Source organism: Marmota flaviventris, chromosome 4, assembly GCF_047511675.1.
Source record: "Marmota flaviventris isolate mMarFla1 chromosome 4, mMarFla1.hap1, whole genome shotgun sequence".
Classification (NCBI taxonomy): Eukaryota; Metazoa; Chordata; class Mammalia; order Rodentia; family Sciuridae; genus Marmota; species Marmota flaviventris.
In genome coordinates this window covers 14,388,715-14,413,296 of record NC_092501.1, presented here as the reverse complement: position 1 = coordinate 14,413,296, position 24,582 = coordinate 14,388,715, and the positions used below count along the sequence as shown (strand labels likewise).

Below are 24,582 nucleotides of genomic sequence, written 5' to 3'. Positions count from 1 at the left end.
AGTAAAATAATTGACTCAGTTGAATACCAAGTATGAGAAATAAAATACTGAGTGCTGCTTACTCAGTTCTTTGGATTATTGACCTAACTATGGTGCTGGCACTGAAATCATAATTTTTGTCCAAAGTAAGCCCTCTTCTGTGAGGGATAGTAACCGTGACAATATAGCAGCTTCAAAAAATTCTGTGAGAAATGGAAGTATAGATGTCCAGCAGTATTCTCCATAGCATGACATATTGAACTGTGTGCGGCCAAAGAACTTCCTTAGCTAATAATGAGCAGAGTTGTGTTTAAAATCACAAATGTGGTAATGGGGCTGGGTGTGTGGCCCTGCACCTCCCTTCATGACTGAGCCTGACTCTTCACAGCTCAGAGCTCATTCATCCTCCAGGAAAGCTGTCCCCTCCCAGAGTTAGGTCTGTCCCCCGGGACGGCCCCACCCAGGAGGTCACCAGCCCTGGAAGGACCACCCTGCTCGGGTCCGACCTCTCCCTCCACCATCCCTGCTCCTGTCGCTCTAGGCAGATGTCGTCGTTCCCAAAGCTACTTCCCAATAAACCTGCTGCACTCATCTGGGAGTCTCAGAATCTGATTCCTAGAGCTTCCAACATACAGCATAGACGGTCTACACTTTGAGAAGTCACTATGGTATTTCCAATTTTATAAATGTCATTAATTGTATGATGATCACAGAACTCAGGTAACTAAATGAATTTTGCCATTGGCTTTTGCTATTCTATATGGTATTTTTCCTATTTCTCAAATGAAAGTGGCTTGAATCATCCCAAAATCGAGGAAGTGTGCTGGGGTATTGGGAATGGTCGTAGTTCAGTTATCACACTACATGATTATTTCCAAAACACAACAAAAAGATAGCAAGCAATTGATATTCCCTGACCATTTTCTCAGAGTTTGGCTTAAGACTAGGAAACTGCATTAATTTGTATTAGTTTGATGGCTTAAAACAAGTGCTGGAGGCCAGGAGTCTGAAATGAAGGTGTTGTCCAAGTTGGTTCCTTCTTTGGCCCTGAGGGAGAATTTCTTCCTTGCCGGTCTCCAAGCTGCTTGCTTGTGGTTGTCAGCAGACCTTGGTACTCCTTGCCTTGTGGACACACCTCTGCAGTCCCTTTCTGTTTCACATGGTAGTCTCTTCTGTGTGTTGTCCCTATGTGGTCTCCCCTCTTCTTAAAAAGGTACCAGTTCTACCTTAACCTAGCGTGACCTGTTAACTACTCTTGATTAAGTACACCTGCAAAGGCCCTATTTCCAAACAAAGTTACATTTTCAGGTTCTGGGTGGACGTGAACTTTTAGGGAGAACTAATTAGCCTACTACAGAGACCAGCTGGGGAAATGAGCAAGATTTGTTCCCCACTGATATCTGTATTTGTGCTGTGGTTACTTTAATCCTTCTGCCATCCTTTTTAAAGAAAACATAGTGAGCCAGATGTGTGCAGCAGGCCACACCCAGTGACAGAAGGCTCCTCCAGGCTTAATCAATTAGGTAATTACTAGCACCAAGAGGGAGTTGATTCGGCAGCATGAGTACAACCAGGGGAAGCATCATTACACAGACTCTGGCCATTAATTTTTAGTCATACTCAAAAAGGAGCTTTGGGAAGAAAACGATTTAGATATTTTATTCACTTTCATATACTTAGCTTTTCAAAGCAAGCTCTGATGAGGTAGTTCACACAATCAAATAGTTTGAGGAAAACACCAAAAGGGATGCTATGTGAATATATTTTATTTGGCCACAGGAAATAAATCCACACATCTCAAGTCAAAGAAAAGAGTAACAAGTCCTGTCTTGGGGGTTCCAGGGAATCTGGGAATGATCCACGTGCCTGCAAGAGGACCCCATGGTACTGCTAAATGTGTAACAAACATTCTCTGCCTTCTGCCATCTTTCCTCTCATTTTCCCATTAGCCCACTTGATTATAAAATTAAGGAAATATCAATTTACCAAATAGTGGAGAGAGAACTGGCACACAAAGAGACTTTCTGGGGCAACTAGAGGCACCTAAGAACACACTTAGGGGCATTTCTAAGCATATCCATCCATAAAATATTTTTCTCTTTGCTGTGCAAGCAGAAAGGTTGGTAGAATATGTATCGTTGGAAATGACTTTTGCCTCTGAACTTTCAAACATTTGCATTGATCAATGATCATCTTCCCCATAATAGGCTAATGTCTGAGCTTGGAACTTGGTTCCAACTTTAATGCACACACACTAGAATACTGCTCCCAGACTTTGGGACCAAGTCTGAGAGAATGAAATGATGCAGGAAGAGAGAGAGGGATTAGAAAACATCTTGACATATAAATCTCTCTTACTTCCCTACCATGGGTCACTAAAACAAATTTAGAGGAAGAGGAAGGGAATTGCTAAGGCCAAAACATATAAAAAAAAATGCTGATATTCAATTGTTTTAACTAACAGAAATTATATAAGTAAATGATCTGACCTAATATAAAAATTTAGGCAACTACTTTTGCCCAGTCACTATGCAAAGTGTCTTATGCATGTATTAGCTTTTATAATCCTCAGCATAACCTTGAAGATAGTTATTATATCTCTATTTTTGATGTAGAGAAGCTGAGGCACAGAAACATTAAATCATTTTCCTGAGATCCCCTGAGATTTGAACCTAAGCCTGCTTCACAAGCCATAAAGCCATTTGGGCCTGTTGAAGCATTACTAGACTTTAGAGTAAGATTATTCCCAAAGTCTTTTGTCAAAATCTTGAAACTAGTTAGGTTCACCTGCCTACAAACTTCAAGGGACATATGAGGATTGTTACAAACTGTCAAGGAGATGTGTGTGGTCCATGGGTCTAGGAATTTCGAAATGAGGCTGTGCTGGAAAGATGCTGACAGGTTACTACGCCCACAGCAACAGGAAGATGGTACTGTGGAGGATAAGAAAAGTCCTTCTGAATATCAAACATTTGCATTTGCAAATATCATTTCAACCTTTGCATCATAATGGATGTGTTTTGTGGAAAAGCAGCCATGTCACTCACTGGCAGCCACAGGATCCTTAGACTGCCTTTATATAAAGTAAAACAATAAGCACTGAACAAGATGGCATTGGTGGCTTCAGGGGCAGTGCAGAAGGGAGGGAAGAGAAGAAATCCCTAGGCTCCAGCTGCTCATGTACACATAAGCAGTTCCATGTGTCTTCAGCAGAATGTGAAAACTGATACTTGTAATGTTGATCATGGAGCATCAAGACAATATTAAATGTACTGTAGTCTGGTAGAAAAACAAAGAAAGGGATATTTATTTTAAGCAATTTAACACTAGTTAAAAAAAATTAAAAAAAAAAAAAAACCTTAAAGTGGCAATGTCTTGGGCCTTGTAGGGTTAATGTTCAGTTTTCTAGGAGAACTTTCATCCACAATGACCCTTCTGAGAGACCCAGACAGATTTTACTGAATGGTAATTATGTCTGTATTTCTGGAACAAGTCAAATAAACTCTTTCATTCGGAGTTTTGCCCATGCTTTTGTTACTTATAAAAGGTTTGATTGGTATGGCAATCATAGTAGAAAGTCATTTATTATGCTGGATCTATTAACACTTGATTCCTCATTAAGAATATTGCCAAATCTGCACTTTTGTTCTTTCTGCTGACAGTGGTTTTCATAGCGCTTCTTGATTTACTTTTATGATTGAAGTTTCAGAAGTAAATGTTTTAATTTAATGTGCACTTGGTGGAACAGATTTGGCCAATGGTTTAGTAAAAGAGTGCCAAGTTCCTGATAGTTTGTCAAGTCTTTCTGGGATGACGTTTGATACAGCAGCTCACCATGTACCACGATGTGTAAAGTAGGTAGCAATAATCCCAGTCATGACCAGGAGAGTGCCAGGGGGCTGATGAAGGGCCTGAATTGCTTGGAGGGCCCTAATTTTACCCTCAGGCCTCATCGCTCTTTTCAGAACAATTTCAAGGCTCTATCCCCAGAGAACTCCCAGCAATTTCCCAGACAAACCATCTGCCTGTTCACTCCTGGCCATCCACTGCAAGGTGACATCTTTCCAGCACTTCTCAGATCCTCTCCTACCTTCTCCACTCCCCTGCCTAGAGCTCAGAGCATAACTGCTGGGCACTCAGCTCAGAAGTCATCTGAGTGGCAGTCAGCTTGGGAGGATGCTCCACCAGAGTGGGTTCTGTGGCTTCTGTGGCCTCTAACGCAGTAGCTGGTGTGTTTGCCTTTTAAATAGAATTGACCTACTGGCTATGTTCCCAAGGCGATGCTGCATTAATGGCATAACACGTTTTGAAAGGGACCATTCTGGGAATAATACTAAGATTTGGATTTTCTAACTTTCCTATTGGTTTACATCTGTCTGCTCTAGATTAAAGTTTTCTTCATAAGATTCTGCCACAAAATTAAGATTTACCTTATACACTATTCCAAAAGGGAAAAAGCCAATACCCATTTATTCATGAAATATTTATTGAACAACCCAGTCATAGGTGCCAGGAAAGGTCTACTCTACTCTATGCAACAGATAAGGCTGACAGCTAAGACTATAAGACCAGGAACAAGAGTGGGAAAGTAGGCAGACCCTCCATGACAGCGTTGATGTGCCATGTGCGGGAAGGCTGGCACTGGGATTAGCTTTTCTCCATCCTATAAGCGCCCAACACCCAAAAGAATTTTCTCCTGGAGGCTGAATTTATTTCCTTTTTCTTTTTGATTGCGGGGTGGGGGTTGAATACTGGGGCTTGACCTTAGGGCCACTGGACCACTGAGCCACATCCCTAGACCTAGTGTGTATTTTACTTAGAGACAGGGTCTTACTGAGTTGCTTAGTGCCTCACTTTTGCTGAGGCTGGCTTTGAACTCGTGATCCTTCTCCCTCAGCCTCCTGAGCTGCTGAGATTACAGGCATGATACACCAAGCCCAGCTAAATTTCTTAATTGATTGATTTCAAGTCACTAACAGAGATTTTCAAAATATGTCCTCTGCCTTCAAATGACTTACTTTTGAGTTGAGCATCTTCAAATGGAATAAAGAACAATTTCAAAGCAAAGTGAGAACTGGATAGAAAGGTATAACAATAATAGCTGACTCTTACCAAGTACTACTTACTATATGTTTATACATTTATATAGTAAGATATAGATATAGATATACTAATGGGAGTATATATTTATATCTACATTTCTCTTAGTCCTCATAGCAACACTGGGAATAAGGTATTTTAGATCCATTTTACAGATGAGAAACTGGAGGTACAGAGAGGTTAAATGATTTGACCAAGCTCACATCTGGAAGCAAGCACAGCCTTGAACTTGGTTAGTTGGTAGCTAAGGATTGTTCTCTTACACTGTGTTATACTGTCTCTCAATTTTGGTTAAAGGGAAAGTGATTTACTCCTAGTTGCTGAGATAGAGCAGAGAAGGTGCAGGCATGGCCTAGGTTGACCTGGGCTAACTTCTTTCAGATAGAGAGGCTGGAGTCTGATCTTGCAGAAATGGTAGGTGTTAGCAGGTAGTCCAGGTGGGCAGAAACACAAGCCTGGGCGTGAGCAACATGGGAGTTCAGTTGATTGGGGAGACATGGTCCCTCACACTTAACAGTACTTTTCAAGGCCAGAAAGGATGGAATCACTTTTGAAATTCACACATGAGGGCTGAGGTTGTGGCTCAGCAGTAGAGCACTCGCCTCGCATGTGCGAGACCCTGGGTTCAATCCTCAGCACCTCATACAAAACTGAACAAGTGAAATAAAGGTGTTGTGTCCAACTACAACTAAAAAATAAAATATTTTTTTTAAAATAAGAAATTCACACATGAACTACAGTGGTTAAGTTCCTTTTTGCACTGAACTACAGAGAAAAGTATAGACTATTAAAAATCTAGGTATGACAATTATTTCATAGATAACTATTTTGAAATTTTGAAAAATATTATTAGGAATGAATTTTGAAAGATAATCTATTCAAAGTCACCTTCTGTGTGAACATTCTTATTTATTAACCAACTCTGAGAAAAGCATGATTAAATTTCTAAAAGAGATAGTGTTTTTCCCATTTTACTTTTTCTGGGACCTAAGTGCCTTGGGAAAATACATGGCAACACTGCCGCTGTCACAATCCGGCCTCCTCACTCTCCAAGTCACTGCCATACAGTTAAAATGACAGTAAAACTCAGTTAAATAAGACCTACTGCAAATATAAATCTTCAGTTTGTGTGTGTTTTTGTGCATATGCTTGTGTCTGTTAAGAACAGAGCTTGAACATGGAGGCATTTCAAACAAGGAAAAATATTTAGTGTGATATAAAAATAGTTTACAGTTTGAGTACATTTAGAATCTCAGGAACTGCATACTAATTCTGTGAATATTATATTTTATTCCTCTACCTATTCCCACATGTAGTACTTTATTCTCTTTGAATTGGCTTCTAATGTAGTTTAACCCTGGTTTTGGAAGTGCCCATTAGGTTAATTTCTCTTATTAGTATGAATTTTTCTCCTACTAAGTAAAGCCAGCTAATATATTTTCCCATTTATCATTTCATGTAAAGCAAAAAGTAAATGAGGAAACAATATGATTTCCACTTTGATTTTTTTCCCCAAGTCTAAACAATGAAATCAGAGAATCTGTTCTTGAGATCTGGAATCTTGGTATTTGTTGATCCTACGGGATCAACACACTTGATTAGCTGTGAGCCTAGCCCCTAGTCTGACTTAATTCAATGTTCAGTAAATTAATTCAATTTGACTAAAACTAAATTTCATATCAATATAAACATTCATTAAACTGCAAATAACAAGTCATGCAAACTGTTGAAAAGGACTCATTTTTATTTATAGATGGATTCTGATAAGAATAGCATTAAATGTGTTTTAGAAGGGAAATGTTGGCATGATTAATGTGCAGTTGTTTGCATTTTTAATATTTCACTCATGTATCAGATTAGTATTTGTGCACACTGTCAGACTTTATTCTGATCTTGTCAAAACACTTATTACTGCTGACAGGTATAACATATCCACATCAATCCTTAATTCTTTGATTCAATTTTCTAATTGCTTTTTTGGCATGCGATGGTGGCCATTTAGTCTTATGTGATGTATTCATCATATGGTATAATAACGCTCTTTATAATTAGATGTGCCATTTAAAATGCCTGGGCAGGAAAAAAATTACTACAGATTGGAAATTTTTAAATTTCACTACATTTAGACATGGTATGAAGTATTGGTATGTCACTGATTCTGGAGGTTATCCATAAATCATAATCACAGAATGTTGAAGAAGAGAGAGACCCTAAAAATCATCCAATCTATCGCTCATGTTCCTTTTGGGGCAACTGACTCAGTAACATACTCAAGATCACCCACCTAGACAATACCAAAGCTGGCCCTGGATTCATGTGTTCTGAATGCTGGTCAGGAATGGGACATGTATATGTGTGTAAACTTCATTACTGAAATCCTAGCTTGGTTTCTGCTATAAACAGCCAAGCTGAGAGAATGAGAAGCTCCTTGGCCTTAAGTTACATATTTTTAGTAATACTGTATTCTTAGAACCTAGCATAACCTAGTATTGGGGTATAGTTATAACCTAGATTAGGAACTAGATACTAGAATCTTACAGATCTGAGTTCCAATCCTGAATGTGCCACTCGCTAGCTGTGCTACCCTGAGAATATCATCTCATCTCTCTTAATGTCAATGTTTTAGTCCGCTTTTTCACTGGTGTGACTTAAAGACCTGACCAGAACAATTGTAGAGAAGAAAAAGTTTACTTGAGGGCTCATAGTTTCAGAGGTCTCAAACCCCAGACAGCAGGCTCCATTCCTGGGGGCTCGAGGTGAGGCAGAACATCATGGAGGAAGAGTATGGAAGGGAAACAGCCCACATGTTGATCAAAAAGCAGAGAAAGGGAGAGACTCCACTCAACAGTTACATATATATAAAATACATATATAAAAGCCAAAGCCACGCCCCAATTCCCACCTCCTCCAGCCACACCTTACCCCTCCAGTTACCACTCAGTTAATCCCTATCAGCAGATTAATTCACTGATTGGGTTAAGACTCTCACAACCCAATCATTTCTTATTTCTCTTCTGAACGTCTTTCTTTAATATTAATAATTTAGATAGAAATTATCATGCCTTATAGTAATCTCATTGTGTGGCCTCTGTGACAAGTTCATTCATTCATCCCTTTGCTTTTTCATCTACGTTCAAGACACCATAATAGAAGCTACAGGTACGATGAAGAAGAATCAAAAATGGTGCCTGCCTTAGAGGATCAGGGACATATGACATGTATATCAATACCTATAATAATAGATGGGGAGATACAAGTCCCCAAAAGTTGGCACAGACTATGGGCATTTCAAAGAGAAGTGAGTACAGGGAGTATAACAAACAGGACCTGCCCACGATGAGCTTGATTAATGGGTCGAGAGACTGTGTGCACAACTGTCATTCAAGGGAAAAAATAAAGAGAACCATAAGAGGAAAAACAAAGTAAAAAGGTAGGACTAAGAACCTCAGACCAGGGAAGGCGTCATGGATGAGGTGACAGCTGAGCCAGCTTTGAGGGATGCTTAAGATCAGAAAAGTAAGAGACCTGTGGGAAGGATGTCCAAGACAGTGGAAGGACTCTGAGTGAAGCAGGTGCAGAACCCCTGGAATCCCTGGACACCGTTGTGGGACAGTGAGATTGTAGGACAGAAATTGTCAAAAATAAAAGATAAAGTTTGATAAGGGAGTAGACATTAAGACTGGTGGCCCTGGTATGCCATTTGAACTCAGTCCACAGAGATCATAAAGTGTCAGCCCTCAAGTCCATTTGGACCCCAGATGTTCTTTTGGTTGGCAGATAGTTTAAAATTTAATGTCTTAAAAGCTAATCATTGCCTACCACTTTTTATTGTCTTACCTGGAAATTAAGTCAGTCTTCTTAACTGGTATGCACAGTCTAGACTCAGCTTAGTCACCCAGGCTGTGAAGGTAACTGGCATAGGCCAAATCCTGATTTTACCACCTACCAGGTTGGCAGCCTGATTATATTACTTTTAATATAAGAGTTTACTCTTTGAGCTTTAGTTTCATCACCTGTAAAATGGAAACAGTCCCACATCATGGGGTATGATTAGATCATGTAAATGTTATTATAGCACCAGATATATTGTAAGCCTTTAATAAATATTAGCTATTATTATTAAGTTACCAACCTGGGCCTTGAAGGAATTTGAGTTTGTAAGTCCTACTTTGGGACTATTGAAAGTTTTTGAGAAGGGACATAACATCTTTTTTTGTAACCTTCTGAGTCCTTGAGTATCAAGAGTTAACCTGGCTTAATTGTAATGGCTAGTCCAAAGGCACCACATGGTTCTGTTGAGTCCCTAATTGCGAGGTCTAGGTTTCCAGTGACTAGCCTCAGCATGATCTCTAGAAGCAGCTCCTTGGCTCACCCACCCTTGGCAAGGGCCAGCAGAAGAAGAAACAGGGAACCAGCTTTGCCCATTGGTGTTTCTTAGACCTGCAGCAACTCATGTGGTGGCAGTTTCCAGGAGATCTTGGGTTCAGCTGGCCGTCTCCCTTTCAGAACACATTATGCATTTTAAGAGCCATAATCTTGAAATCCCTAAGCTTCCAGAAGCTTCTCTGGTAACTTGTCTCTGGTAGCTAAAAATGGAAAGAGTTTAACATAAAATGTTTTGCCCCTCAAAATAATGACTTGAAAATAAGAGTACAGCAGTTTCAAAAACACTAGAGTGATCCAGATAAGTCTTTTGTAAAAGTGCTGTGTGCTTAATAAACAAGGACTAATTACATAACTGTCAGGGATGTTTTCTGGCACAGTCTAACACCAGCTCTTTGCAGTACAACAAATATGAAAATGCCTCGAAGTAAATCTCAGTTGCGGAGTGCTGTAGGCAAACCAACCCTTGCCTTATCTCTCTCAAAGGCAGCCATGGAAAACACATGATAAATTGCACAGTTCAGTGAACATGTTATGTCATTGTGAAATGATTTTGATTCACGCTTATGTATTTATTGCAAAACAACTAAGAAACCTCAAGGTATTAGAAATATTATCATTCGTGGGGTTTTGCTGTTTTCTGCTGTGAAATCCAGGTGCTAAGTGTCCCTTTGTTAAAAAAAAATTTGAATCCTGTACTGAAAGTGATATTATCCACAAAGTCTTTGGAAATAATTTTTACAAATTATGTGGATTCCTTCCAGAACTGCCAAAGAACTGTGCTAGCAACTAATATTTTAAACATAATGAATAATTCATGTTTTTGCAAATACCCTCTTATAAAAGTTCTTATAGCTAAATATAGACCAAGTTTAAGCCAATTTGATTATAAAATAGAATTATAATCTTTTATATAGTTTATCAATATAAAGAGATTTAAAAATGTTTTCTGTATAATAGCAATAGAAGTAAGAGTGAGAGAATTACTCTAAGGGAGATATTACAGAATTAGCTTTTATGTAGGCCTTGTTCCTTTTCTGAGGTCAAGATGTTATACTCACAGTCCTTTACTGAATCGCTGAAGTTTGAAGTGTTAAATAATTAGGCCATATTCCACTGGAAATTACAGTTATCTTTTACTAATTTTTCTCTCCATTGATGCTTTTGATATTTAAACACCAGCATTTGATATTTAAAATCTTTCTGTGCTGGTGTTAAAAAAGTTCTAAGGTAGCCTGGCAACATGATCAGCTGACACACTACCAAATCTTACTATTTTTCTAAATTCCCTAAACCAAGAAACTCTGGTTTCTCAACATTTTTTCTGTAATCATAAAATTTTATTCTAATTTTTGCAATCAAGTTGTTTTTACCATGACTTTGTATATTCTAAGTAATGTCAGATGTTACACAGAAAACTGGAAACTAAGAGAGATAAACTTGCCTGGAGATGGAAACTATCAGTTATTTCTTAGACATAGTGAAAGGGATTTGGGTATTTCTAATAAGTTCCTATTATTTAAACTTTGACTTCATTTTACATTCTCTTAGTATATTTTAACCAATTGACCTTTAAATATACTTTGCTTTTACTAAATTAAAATAAATTTTAGTTGCCTAGAAATATGGTTGGAAGCATTCATAGTATTTTTCTTTTAGCTTGGACTACGACATGCCTATTCTCTAAATATTTACATCATCGGAGAATATCTATGTGCTTATGCTGATTTTGACTTAACATTTTTTAAAAATAAGTCTGTTAAATTAAATATAAGCTTTAAAGTATGAAACCGTAGTTCATGCATTTGATGTAAGTAATGCAACATGGCCAAGAGCATTTTCTTGAAACATTTTAATGCCCTTTGCTTCTACTACCATGGCCACTTTCACCTTTATATTGAAAACTCCCAAAATGTATCTATATGAGGATAATTTTAAAACATGAGATTTATGTTGCTATAAAGGAGAAATCCTTTATAACCACATAAAACCGTTTTCACCAGAAATTTCAGTCTAAGTTTTACATGAAAGGGGACATATTTTATCTTTAATGCCTCGTTAAACTTTCTGGAAATGGCAATATTCTAGAATATTCTAGGTGAATGACTACATACGTCTATATTTCTTTTGAAAAGTTCAAATATTATCAGTGGGGGAAAAAAAACTGAATAAAGCATTTGTTCTAATGATTAAGGCCGCAGCATTTTTTCTTTTTAATTTTGCCTTTTTGCAGAGATGTCGCTTTGCTATAGCAGCCATGTCTCACCTATAGTTCTATGAATGATAGAGCCAAAACAGCCTTTCCTAGGATAAAATGATATCCTCACTGTTTCAAAGATTACATTGTATTTAAATTCTGTGTATACGTTTGTGTGCAGGTGGGGGTGTGCACATGTGTGTGCTTGAGCATATCTTTATGTGGGGGTGGCACATGCTTGTATGTGCACATGTCATAAGCTGTGTTGTGTGTGGATTTTGTTTTGTTTTGTTTTGTTTTAAAGAGAGAGAGAAGGAGAGAGACTTTTTTAATATTTATTTTTCAGTTAGACACAACATCTTTATTTTATTTTTATGTGGTGCTGAGGATCGAACCCAGCGCCCAGCGCATGCCAGGCAAACGCATTACCGCTTGAGCCACATCCCCAGCCCTGTGTTGTGTGTTTTAAGAACATAGACTCAGGAGGCAGTCTGCCTGAGCTTAAATGCCAGCCTTGCTACTTCTTCCCAGCTATATGAATTGAGGAAGTGTTTTTAACCTCTTCCTTCAGGTTCTCATTGTATTCAGGTTGTTGTAAGATTTACGTAAATTAATATATGTAAGTCACTTTTAACTCTCATCCATAATTAGCACTGAAACACTAATATTACTATCATTCTTCTTTTTTTTTTTTGGTGGGGGGTTTACTGAAGATTTAACTTAACTTAGGGGCACTCCACCACTGAACCACATCCCAGCCCTATTTTGTATTTTATTTAGAGACAGGGTCTCACTGAGTTGCTTAGCACCTCGCCATTGCTGAAGCTGGCTTTGAACTCATGATCCTCTTGTTTCAGTCTCCTGAGCCACTGGGATTATAGGTGTGTACCACCATACCTGGCTTACTATTATTCTCATTATCACATATTCATTTACTTTATTAATTTCTATTACATTACATATACCAGTGTATTTGTGGGTGATGATGAAATATGTATGTCACTAAAGTGATATTAAAGATAGTTCAACATGAACTCACATGTGAATTTTTTAAAGAAGTCAAGTATATACAAGCAGAGAGGAGAATGGAGTACCCCAGGACAGAGAGGGATAGAGAACAGGGAGATGTGAGTCAAAGGATATAAACTTGTACTTCATAGGAAAAATAAATCAAGAGATCTAGTGTTTAGCAGGGGGGCTATAATGAATAACATTGTGTGGCATAATGAAATCTTGCTAAGAGTATGGACATTTGGTTCTTTTATCACAGAAAGGAAAATGTTAACTATGTGAAGTGATGGATGTATGAATTTGCTTGACCATAGTAATAATTTCAACATGTATATATGTACCAAAACATGTTGTACACTTTAAATACAGATAGTAAACATAAATTTAAAAAGTAAAAAAAAATAAATAAAGGTACGCCAACAGAATATTTGGAATGGTGATCGCTTAATTAAATAAATGGGGTTGTGTGTAATGTTATTAGTGAGAGGAAATAATTGGGAAGAAACAACAAACATTGCATAACTTTGTGGCTCACTAGCCGCACATCAGATATAGAGGGGTGCATTCATTTGTTCTAATAAAAAGGGATTGCATGTCTACGCTGGACCAGAGTTAAAATGACCCAGGGTGTGTCCCTGATAACTAGGACTGTGCAGTTGGGCTGACTGGAAGAGGGACAGAGTGGAAAGTAGAACAGTAATGTCGCGCCAACTACACAAACTTACTTGAGTTTTCTTTTTCAGGGGGCTCCCAAACCCATAGCCATCGAACCCTGTGCAGGAAACAGAGCTGCAGTTCTGACGGTGTTTCTTTGTCTACCACGAGGATCATCAGGGGCACCACCACCTGGGCAGTCAGGTATGGTAAAGGAGGAGCCAACAGCAGTTAGACTGAAAAGAAGAAAGAGTACTGCTAAATAGCACAGTAAGGACCTTTACAGGTCCTAATTTAGAGCATGCTAAAATTTTATTAGCATACAAACTTTCACCCTAGGGGACTTGTGCATTTGGGGTATTTAGTGGCGTCAGAGGATGATAGCTTGATATAACCACCTCAGTGCATTTATGACACATTCTTGCTCCCAAGACTAGACCAGTGGAGTCCCTGGGCCAGGTGAACTCGCCCTTAGAATAAGTGTAGCCAGTTTTTGTTCAGATTCTCCTTTGCTACCTGAAGAGCACGGTCTGGTCTCAGACGTAATTATATGTATCTTCATGGATGTTTATTCATTCCTGTGACATTGTCCATTTTGTAAGTATAACTCACAGTCAGATCACATGCCACACTTACTTTTCTTCTTATACATCCTCTTCCATCTATTTATAATTTCTACTATTTTTTCTCTCCTTACTGTTTTCTCTACCCAACTCTTAGGGGAATGGATGTTTTTGAAGGGCAAGGGGGATTTCAAATATTTCTATTCAATTCCCCTCAGATCTGGCAGGTTCTCAGCAGCAGTAATTGATGATGAACTTGCCTCCCCAATTATTTTATCTTTTCTTGCTGCCCCAGTTAGCTTTGACCTCACTCCTCACTTTTCTTGATTTGTGTTCATCCACAGACTAAAAGTGAAAAGTATACTACTTTATACTTGTAAGTTTTAGCTATTCAAGTAGCAGAATGTTTCCTGTACATGGGAACAGAAGGTTTCTATCATTCATTATACCTAATGATATCTTGTTGCAGGAATTTTTAGCCAAAGTTCATTTTTAGATGTTTATGCAAATAAATGGACATTCTCTGCACTTTCTTGTACATTGAGTGAATGTCTTGCTCTTCTCCTTCCAGCAGCACCAAAGTAAATGGCATGCAGTAGTAGAAGAGTTTGGCCCTGGTCAGATAAGATGGATAATTATAGGTCCTGTGCCCAGCTAATGGAAGTATTGTTTTAAAGCTGGGATGATTTCCAAAACAAACACTTTACTAATGAAAATAAGTCTCTGTGATATACCCCAAGGTTCTTCTAGATCCTTGACAAGATGACTTACTGATGGGGAGAGTGAAGACAACTGCCAATACTCTGTCCCTTTAACCTTTGAAATCCTTTTTGGCTGATTTTAAAGAGCCAAGTAGCAGTGTGGACCATCATTTCTGCTATTTTTTTACAGATGCTTTATGATTCTTAATGCCATCTTGGTGCCATCCTAAATGGTGTAGAACTATACTCTTTGCAAACATTCTCCTATTTTTCACGTTTGGTCTCCTTGATAAGGCTATAAATAGGTGATATAAAATTCTCTTCATAAATGAGAGGAATGATGCATAGAAAGCACTGTATTTCTACATTCAAAGACTGGTGGCGGGGGGTATACTAGAGGGTATAGTGAAGAACAAAAAATACTTACTGCCTGCCTTCCAAGTAATCCTTCCTGGTGATCTATGGCAAAGAACTTACTGCTCTATAGTCAACAGCTCAGGTCTTCAGAAAGCCAAGTACTTGGATGAGTACTGAAAATGTCTACAAGGTTGATAAAGGGAGACAAAACACTGAAACAGCTAACATGCATCTTCCAGAGGCAGAAGAATGAATGATAAGTACTGTGTGCATAATTCAGGATGAGCTTGTTTCTTGTCTTTTAGAAAATCAAATAATTTTTCTAGCCATACTTCTGGAAGTAAGACTCTTCTTTGATTCTATTCCTTTAAAATACAGTATTATCTCTTGTCTGAATCTGTTTTGAAATGTAGTAAAAATATGATAGATGAGTAGATGGACAGATATAAAACAAGAAAACTGTTAATGATAGAATCTAGGTGATGGGAATATACTGGTGTTGATTATAAAATTCCCTCAATTTTTCTATATCATTGATTTTTTAATAATAAAATGTCAGGAAACAACAAGACAAAAACTCTTTTGACTTCATTGCAAAAAGAAGCCAGCATGTATAGAAAGAAATTTTCTAATGTTATCATCTGTTTTCCCTGAACGAGGCAAATAGTGACATCAATATAAAAACCAAATGGATAATTTTCTCCACTCTTTATCAAAATGTTTGGTGTGTGTATACCAAACTAAAACTTAACCTACAGTCACCCAATATTTGAGCAGAGATACATTCCAATGATTATTGGGAGCTTGGGAGGGAAAGGTTGCCATTAACTATTTCATTGCTAAAATTTGATTTATTGTACTTTTTTTTTTTTTTGGTAACAAAAAGTCCATACATGTTTTCCTGCTATCCTTATTCCAGAAAGGATGTTCATAATGCTCTTGTTGATGAAGATGGTGGTGGTGGTAGTGGTGTGATCGGAAGCCTGGAAAATGTGACTTTCAAAAAGAACTTCCATCTTTGAGTCTCGGTTAACTTAAATGAAATGAACAATTGGAATAGAATTTATTCATTGTTTCTTAGGTTCCTCTCCTAAGATCCCTGTATTCTAGAGAGCCACCCTCAGGACTGATGCTAGGTAGGAGGTTGGGGACATTGAGGAGGAGTTACAGGAGAGTCTTCATGGACAAAAATACCTGCCCTTACCCCCACTATGTGAAAGACAGAGCCCAGGAGTTTTCTCTTGGCATTTGGGCTATTTATGTCTTCATGTAGCTATTCAATGATTGAATTAGTGTTTATTTTAGGTTAAAAGTCTTCTTACAATATTTTTAAAAATCTTATACTTCTTTGAAATGTTCCTCCCTAAATGTTAGTGTCATATGCATTATTCATTGCCATGAATAAAAACATTTAGGAGAGAATTTGGGGATATGGGAAGCAGAAGCACCTGTGAGCATGGAGATTGGATTAGTCTGGGTGCTCCAGAAAGGCCCAACCAATAGAACTTACACGTAGGTACCTGAGAGGGGATCATGTGTGTGATGAAGTCCTACAACAGGTGTCTGAAAACTGCAGAATCCTGTGGTGCTGGTTATGGCTGAGTCCAAGTCAAAAGGCCTCAGAGTTGGGGAAGCCAATGGTCTAACTATCAGTCTGAGGCCAAAGGATGAGAACTTGGGAACCACTGGTGTTAAGACTGGTATTAAGAATCCAAAAGATGGAAAGCTGGAGTTCTGCTATACATATGGAGGAAAGGGGAATGTGTCCCATCTCCAGGATATACTCAGGCAGAGATTTACCTTTCCTGTCTGTTCTCTTGGAGTCCCCACACAATTGGATCGTTGTGGGTGGATCTTCCCATCCTGTTCACTCAGAGTCACACTCTTATCGCTGGACAACAGCCTCACAGACCCACTCAAAAACATTGCTTTACCAGGTTTCTATGTATTCCCTGATCCCAGTCAAATTGACAATTAAAATCAACATTGTTAGCACCAAAAAATGAGTGACTTAGAAACATGCAGGTGCTAGTCTGGCCATCTCTTTTCAGTAGTACCTCGTGGTTTATTTCAAATTTAAAATGGCATTGTCTTTGGAGTTCATTCTCTTTCTCCTAACAACTGTTTCAGTAATGTTTAACAAGCAACAATTAGACATGGCCCTGTTAGTGTCTGTCTGACACGTGTGAACCACCTTCCCCACGGCTTTCAACTGATCAGAGATCAAAAGAAAAACTCTACAGATTCATCCCTTAGATTACCCAAGCATTAATCTTTTTAATTTTTTTTAATATAATGAATTTAAGTGCTTGTGAGCAATTCTCCCTCTAGGTGGCTGAGAATAGTAAAGCAGAAGATTTTAAACAGGTTTTGTGGCATTCCAAGAGCTGGACTCATCAAGTTCCCTGCTCCCCCCACCAGTAGCCCTGCGGCTTCCTTCTGCTCTGCTGTGAGCAAGCCCCACAGAGCATGCCAGACTCTTGTGAGCTCACGCAGATCTTTGTTGTTGGCACATGTTCATTGTGCAGCCACTTTCTCCTCTGACCTCAAAGTCATTACAAAACTGGCATTCCCATGAAAACAGGACACAGTAAGTAACTCTGGTGCATGACACGGACAACCACGCGTATCTCCAGTCACCCTGGACAGCACTGTCCCCACGCATTTTAGAGTCATATTACGATGAAATGTGGTTAAAGCAAATAAAGCTCTTCAAAAGCATAAATTGAAAATGATAATGACCACTGTCACTTTGTGATGGAAGATTATGGATTTCACAATTTATGGATCCTTTCTAATGAGAAACAGACTAACTTCTCTCACTTGGATTAAAAATCCCAGGGTCCCAAATGTCCATGGTTGCAAAGAAGCTATGTGCTTCAACTAAATGTCAAATTTGCCATGATTCTGTCCCATGTATGATTGACTCTGACATTACCAAAGAGAATACTGCTGGAAAGCCTAGGGTTTTGAAATTTTCTACTTTAGGCTTAGAAGTTTTAGCAGGATGATCAGTTTTTTTAGAATAATCTGGAAACACTGTATAATGTTTAAAACAATAGTATACCTACCCAACTGTGTCATGAATGCTTTTCTTATTTATAACAATGACAAAAAGAACTTTGTCTTACCCAAATGGAAAGAGGTGGAGGAAGAGAACTAGTAATTCTAGTATTAGAAACTTTCTGTGTATATTCATTGGTTTAACCCTCTTAATGACTCTGAGAAGCCGCTTTTACTGATGAAAAAACTGAATTCCCACAGGGATTAAATGACTTGCCCAAGGCCACTATAATCGCCGCTATAGCCACTGACTGAGTGAAGCAGAATTCAAACCCAGGGCCATTGAATCCTCAGCCTGAATGATACAGTGCTTCTCTGGATGAAGACAGGGATATTCTGGGTAGCCCTTATTCCTGAAGAAGCTTTAAACCCAGTTAAAGAGGAAAGCCCAATAAGATCTCTACTGAGCAGGGCTTAAGGGGGCAAAGAGGACAAATTTATCTTTCCTGGCGATTTAACTGCAGCAATTAGGTAAAATATGTGCAAGCTGTGGCACATCTGCTAATGAAACTATGATTGTATGTAATAGCAACAGGGGCAGGCAGTCAGAGGAAAAGAATTTAAACTTGTACGTTTTAACTACAGACTTAGAGTCACAATCCTGGAGACAGAGACCCAGCTCTGCCACTGGATAGCTGTGTGAACAGGGCAAGTTGCTTAGTATCTGAGCCCTGTTTTCTCATGTATAAGATGATGGGATTGGGTTGGACTCCTAGATGTATTTCACTCTAGCCCCTTGGTATAGTTTCACTACCAAATATGTTAAGACATATTGGGAAAGGAAGAGCAAGTAATTCACTTTTATAAATAAATAAATATATATAGTTGTAGATGAACACAAAACATTTATTTATTTATTTTATGTGGTGCTGAGGATTGAACCCAGTGCCCCATATGTGCAAGGCAAGTGCTCTACCCCTGAGCTCAGCCTCAGCCCCAAGTAATTCACTTTTAAGTTGTATTTTTACTTGTCTTTCCAACTACTCAAAACTAGTTGAGAAACCTTATTTTCCTATGCCTTGCTTGTCAGTGACAAAAATTAATGAGCATCACTCCTTAAATTAAAAAAATCTAAATGATCTGTTAATAAAGTCTATTTCTCAATATTCTTATAAGGAATAAAATATATGTTTGAAAGATGTAAATAGTTCATAGTGCTAATATTAGCTTTCCATTTCTGTGACGGAGTACCTGAGAAAATCAACTTAGAGAAGAAAAGATGGTTTCAGAGGCTGGCTCCCTTTCTAGGCCTGCAGTGAGGCCAACTATCATGGCAGAGGGGAGTGGCAGAGCAAAGCTTCTCACCTGGTGGCATCCAGGAAATAGAGAAAGAAGAGAGGAAGGGGCTGGGTACAATATATACTCTTTCAAGCACACCCTAGTGACCTACTTCCCCCAAGTAGGTCCTACCTCCTACAGTCTCCACCCCCTTTCAATACTGCCATCAAATGATGACTCCATTGTAATTCATCCACTGATGAGATCAGAGCCCTCTTGATCCAGTGGTTTCCCAAAAGCCCCGCCTCTGAACACTGCTGCATTAGGGTCTGAGCGTTCAACAACTGAACCTTTGGGGGACATTCCAGGTCCAAATTATAACAATGCCCCTATTTTAGAAGGGAGTGAAAGGAATCTCAAAATGCCAGTGAGAGGCAGAATGTTCTCCATGATCTCAGAGACAGACTCCAGGCCTGCGGGTTTTCAGTGGAGTATTCTTTCCTCTGAAGCCAGTTTTTAAAAGCAAATCTCCATTTTCCAGAAGCCTCTGGAGTTTCTGTCCCTCTGGACTCCTTTTCCTTCATAACTCTGCCTCTATAAATATCTTCACACTTGTAGAGACACATCTGTTGATCTAATCTTAGCACTTCCTTTGTTAGAGGGAGCTGAATAAGAAATAGAACTACTGAGTCGTATCAAAAATTCATTATAAAAATTCTGGCATGTTATGTTCTTACCCTCAAATCCAAATATTTCTTATAGCCAGTACATGTGTCTTAAGAAAGGAGAAAGAAAAAAGTGGCAAAATAAACTATAAAATTAGGCAAAAGGCCCCCAAGACAACAGTGATGGGAATAAATGTCTGAGATTATTATTGATAAATATTACTCTGCTTCAAAAAATATCTAATATTCAAAAGACCCTGAAATCAACAGTAAGAACAACTTTTTCTTCTATCCAAAATGTGGTCATGTGGATTTTTATTTATTACCTTTATTCATTCAAGAAATATTTGAAAGCATCTGCTCTGCGCCAGCCCTCGATATAAAATAATGAACACAATGCTGCTTCCACCCTTGGGGAAGTTATAGCCCGTGTGAATACAGACACGACACAATCATGCAAATAAACCCATAATGACAAGTTTGTGGTAGGTGCTAGGACAAAAAAAGGAAAGTCAAATAGTTTTCTCTTCTAGTGAGAGTGATAAACAAAAAAAGCCCTTTCCTGAGTCCTCTCTCGTCACCCTGTCTCTGTGGTGTTTGGTGAATAGGCCCCAACTTCCGGAAACCTCCTCCTGTGGTGCTCGGTGCCCCCATGGATCTCAGGCACTGACCTAGGGGAATGTGCTGAGAGGCCCTGACCTCAGAGTGCCTCCCCTCTGTAGGGCCACTTCTCCTGCCCAGTTACACACAGGAGGTGTCCTCAGGGCCCTCCTCAGGGGCTGGCAGGCCCTCTGCACCCCCAGGGGTACTGCTCTTGCTAGCTCCTGACCCTGTGGGGCGTCACCAACACCCCTCACCTCTGCTGAGCAGCAGCACCTTACCTGGCTTTCCTACTCTTTGGATGTGAAGTCACCCTCCCTTCCTCCTCTCCCGTCACCTCCCCCCTTCCCCAGACCAGCTCCTCCCCGGACTTGACTGTTTCTGTGAAGTCCACTTCAGAGTGCCTCAGGCTGCCACCTTGGAGTCAGTCCTCCTTCTTCTCTCTCCCCTTTTCCTTGTAAGCAGGGCAGAGCTCTGTAGACCTGACCCCCGCACCATAGAAAGCACATCTTTTTTCCATTTTTCCTCCCTCCGTGGCTTTGTTCAAGCTGCCAAAGGAAAGCACAACTCCAGTCCCTCACTCCTTTCCTTGGGAACCTTGGAGGACTTCTCATGGCCTGTTGAACCAAGTCAAGGCATTTATTTATTCTGGGGCATGAGCCCATCCTTGACCTCCTACAGCCCCCCTTCTAGACAGCACCACAGAATCCTCACTACGCCTACCTGTACGGCAGCACTGGCCAGCTGAGGCCCTTGGGCAATTATTTTAGCCTCTCAAACTCTCAGATTCCTCATCTACAAAGTGAGGAAGATGACTTAGTAGAATGTCTTTGGGATCACTGCTACAAGACCATACCTATTTTCCTTCCTATGATCCTGTGTACATACGTGTTCTCACACTTACTGTTGTCCAGTGTACTTGAAATGCCTTCTTCCTTTCAGTGCCCTGTTTTCAAAGCCCATTTTATATGTCACTCCCTCTTCCACAAAGCCATTTCAGTCCCCTCATACAAGTGTGTCCTTGCTCACTGAGAAATCACATAGGATTTGCTGGTTCCCTTCTTTACTGCTTTTTGACATCTATCAAAGTCACTGTGTATGTTTCTTCACTTTCTCCCCAGATCTGAGGCCAGTGGCTATGTCTTATTTTATCCTTGAATCCCTACTCGCCAACAAGTTCCTGATACTTAGTAGTTGCTTGGTAAATATTTAATTGATGAACAAAATAAATTATAGACCTTCTTCCTCCAAAAAGACACAGAAAAGATATATATGCACAAATGTAGTGTACTTCACCTCAAGCCCATAATCTTGGTAAAATAGATTTTGTTTTTATGATACATATTGAATTCAAGCTACATATCTTGGGAACTGAAATCAAGCCTAGAAGAGTACTTTTGATGGATATATCTATTAAAATGTAGTTGTTTAGATTTAAGACTCAATGAAAATTAGAATATTATGAAAGATGCCATAAAACAATAAAGCAAGTAATATTTTCAATGTAGCACATATTAAATATATAGTCATTCTATTTTCATGATTTGAACTTTAATTTATTCCTTGGATGATAATTTTTAAAAACCATTAGATTTAAACTTGAAAAAGCACATCTGAGTTCCACCCTTTATGAATAGAAAAATAAATGATTTTGAATCTCATGGAATAAAGGTTCACATATTAGATACATCCAGGACAGATAATCTCACAAAATATAGCTAATAGATCAAAAACATTAATTGCTTAGTCCTGGGGCTTAGGAAACTTACCTGTAGCCACATAGTAAATAATTAGGGATTAAGAATTTAAGACCAGAAAAACTCACCCCAAAGTACTCTCCTAAAGCTTTTCAGTTTTCTTTATTTGTTTAGCTGGAGGGGAGAAATTATCCTCTTACTTTTGAGCATAGCACATACTTTTTCTCTTATTGACTAGTGTCACTGTGACATGATATGGTTATAGTCCTCCCATTTGAGATTTTAAATTTTATCTTTGTGTGATGACTAATTGAAGTGTTGTGGCATTCTCGCAGAGAATCAGGGCACGAAGGCATTCAGCAGGAAGCAGCATTTATTAGTGCCAGCACTGGCCCAACAGATTCACATCCAAAGGCTGAGCACTGAAAGCAGAAGGCATTGGGTTATATACCTCTTATTAGTTCTTCCATACTTGCCAGCTCTTTGTCTCCCATATAGTAATACACATTCTGATTGGGCATTCTATTTCTATAGTATAGAGTTGCAACAATGTTACAACAGAGTTGTGGTATGTGCACATTGATACTAATGGTGCCATGTTATCTTTCCTTTGTTTGGAGAAAGTCCCTACCACAAGAGAAATTGAACAATGTATAATGGAAGCAAAGAAAAAAATAAGGACAAGAAACTCAAAGACTAGAAAACACAATCAATTCAACATGCTGCAGAAATCGAGTTAGCCCAAAAAGTTAACTCAACTGTTTTTAAGATAAGCAATTAGAAACAAACTCACATGAGAAGTCAGAGATTGAGACATGAAAAATGAGACCAACAGCCCTGAGACACAGCCAACACATTTTACTTTTCCTTTCCTTCTATCCTGCCTGTCACTCTTTCTAGTACTTCTAGAAATGACTGGTAAATAAAAATTGACTGGTTAATAAATTATTGTGGTCAAAGAGGAAAACAGGAAACAAGTAAAGCTCAACTTACAAAGCTAAAGGAGAAAATTAAGATTTGTTTACAGTAAGCACACTATGAAGCAAAAAACACAAAATAAGAATTTCATGGGTAGATAAAAGATAAAGGATAAATTATTTCCACCCCTGGTATTTCTTGTAATAGCCAACACCATGGTCTGTATGAAACTTCCTATTATTTATATTGTAATTTATACTTTTAATTGGTCATGAATTAAAGAGAAAGCTGCTGTCTCAGTGAGTTGATCTGCACATTAAAATACTAGTGTATGGGTAAATAAATCTTTAACTAACAAAGATGTATTTCTCAGAGTTCCAGAGGCTAGGAAGTCCAAGATCAAGGTACCTGGCATAACAGTATATGTTGAAAGTCCTCTTCCTGTTTGCAGATGGTCACCTTCTTTCTGTATGCTCACATGATAGACAGAAGGGCTCTGGTCTCTTCTTATAAAGGAACTAATCCCATCATGAAGATCTATCCTCATGATTTTATCTAAACCTATATACTCCTGCTCAAAGCCCCCCCCCCCCATCTTCAAATACTGTTGCATTAGGGATTAGGGTTCCAACACGTGAATTTGGTGGAAGGTGAGGAGAGACACCAACATTCAGTCCATAGTGGCTGCTTTCTGCATTTTAAGGATGGATGGGTAATTCTAAGTGTCAAAGAATGTTAGCATTTTTAGAGCTCTGGAAATGGTTTTAAAAGTCATTCATTTCTACTTCATATTTTTACAGTTTTTTTTAGTTATAGATGGACATAATACCTTTATTTTATTTTATTTATTTATTTTTATGTGGTGCTGAGAATTGAACCTAGTGCCTCACACATTCGAGGCAAATGCTCTACCAATGAGCCAAAACCCCAGCTTCCTACTTCATATTTTGAAAAGAAAACCAACCTGGAGAGCTAAAGATGGGGAGAGATATATCTGTGATCAATGAGTTTGTAGGTGAGCAGGGACTAGAACCAAAATCTTTGAATCCCTCATGCATGAAAGGGCTTTATCCCTCCCTCACATTTATTGTACCATGCTGCAAAATCTAGCTAGAAAAAGAAAATAACAATAATTCACCTCTTACAAGGCAGTACTGCACAATATTTGCCACACAGAGCCCAGAAAGGCTGACAGAAACTTTCTAGATAATAAAAGAAATTTAAGTAATCTTAGAAAATAATTCTTCTTACCAGCAAAGTGTTGAAATGCTAATAAAATAAGGGTTTTCTTCTTTCCACATAAACATTTTTCTGAGGACCATGTCATTAAGCCAGAGGTTCCACAGAATATCTAGAGGGAGTGTGTTCAAGTTTGATAAAAGTTCTGGGTTGAATCTCAGATCCTGTCACATATAGTACCATGGTGCCAATAGCATTTACCAAAGGTATTTTTATCCCTTATTCTTAATGAAAGTC

At 38.7% G+C, this 24,582-nt stretch overlaps 1 protein-coding gene across 1 annotated transcript in view; it reads left to right on the top strand.

Annotated features, from left to right (window-relative positions):
- Atrnl1 (attractin like 1) overlaps positions 1–24,582 on the top strand; it is a 716,444-nt gene that overhangs the window by 607,095 nt on the left and 84,767 nt on the right. Inside the window, exon 28 of the mRNA XM_027930106.2 lies at positions 13,414–13,528. Coding sequence (XP_027785907.2) covers positions 13,414–13,528 — 115 coding nt within the window. The remainder of the gene's footprint in view (positions 1–13,413; positions 13,529–24,582) is intronic.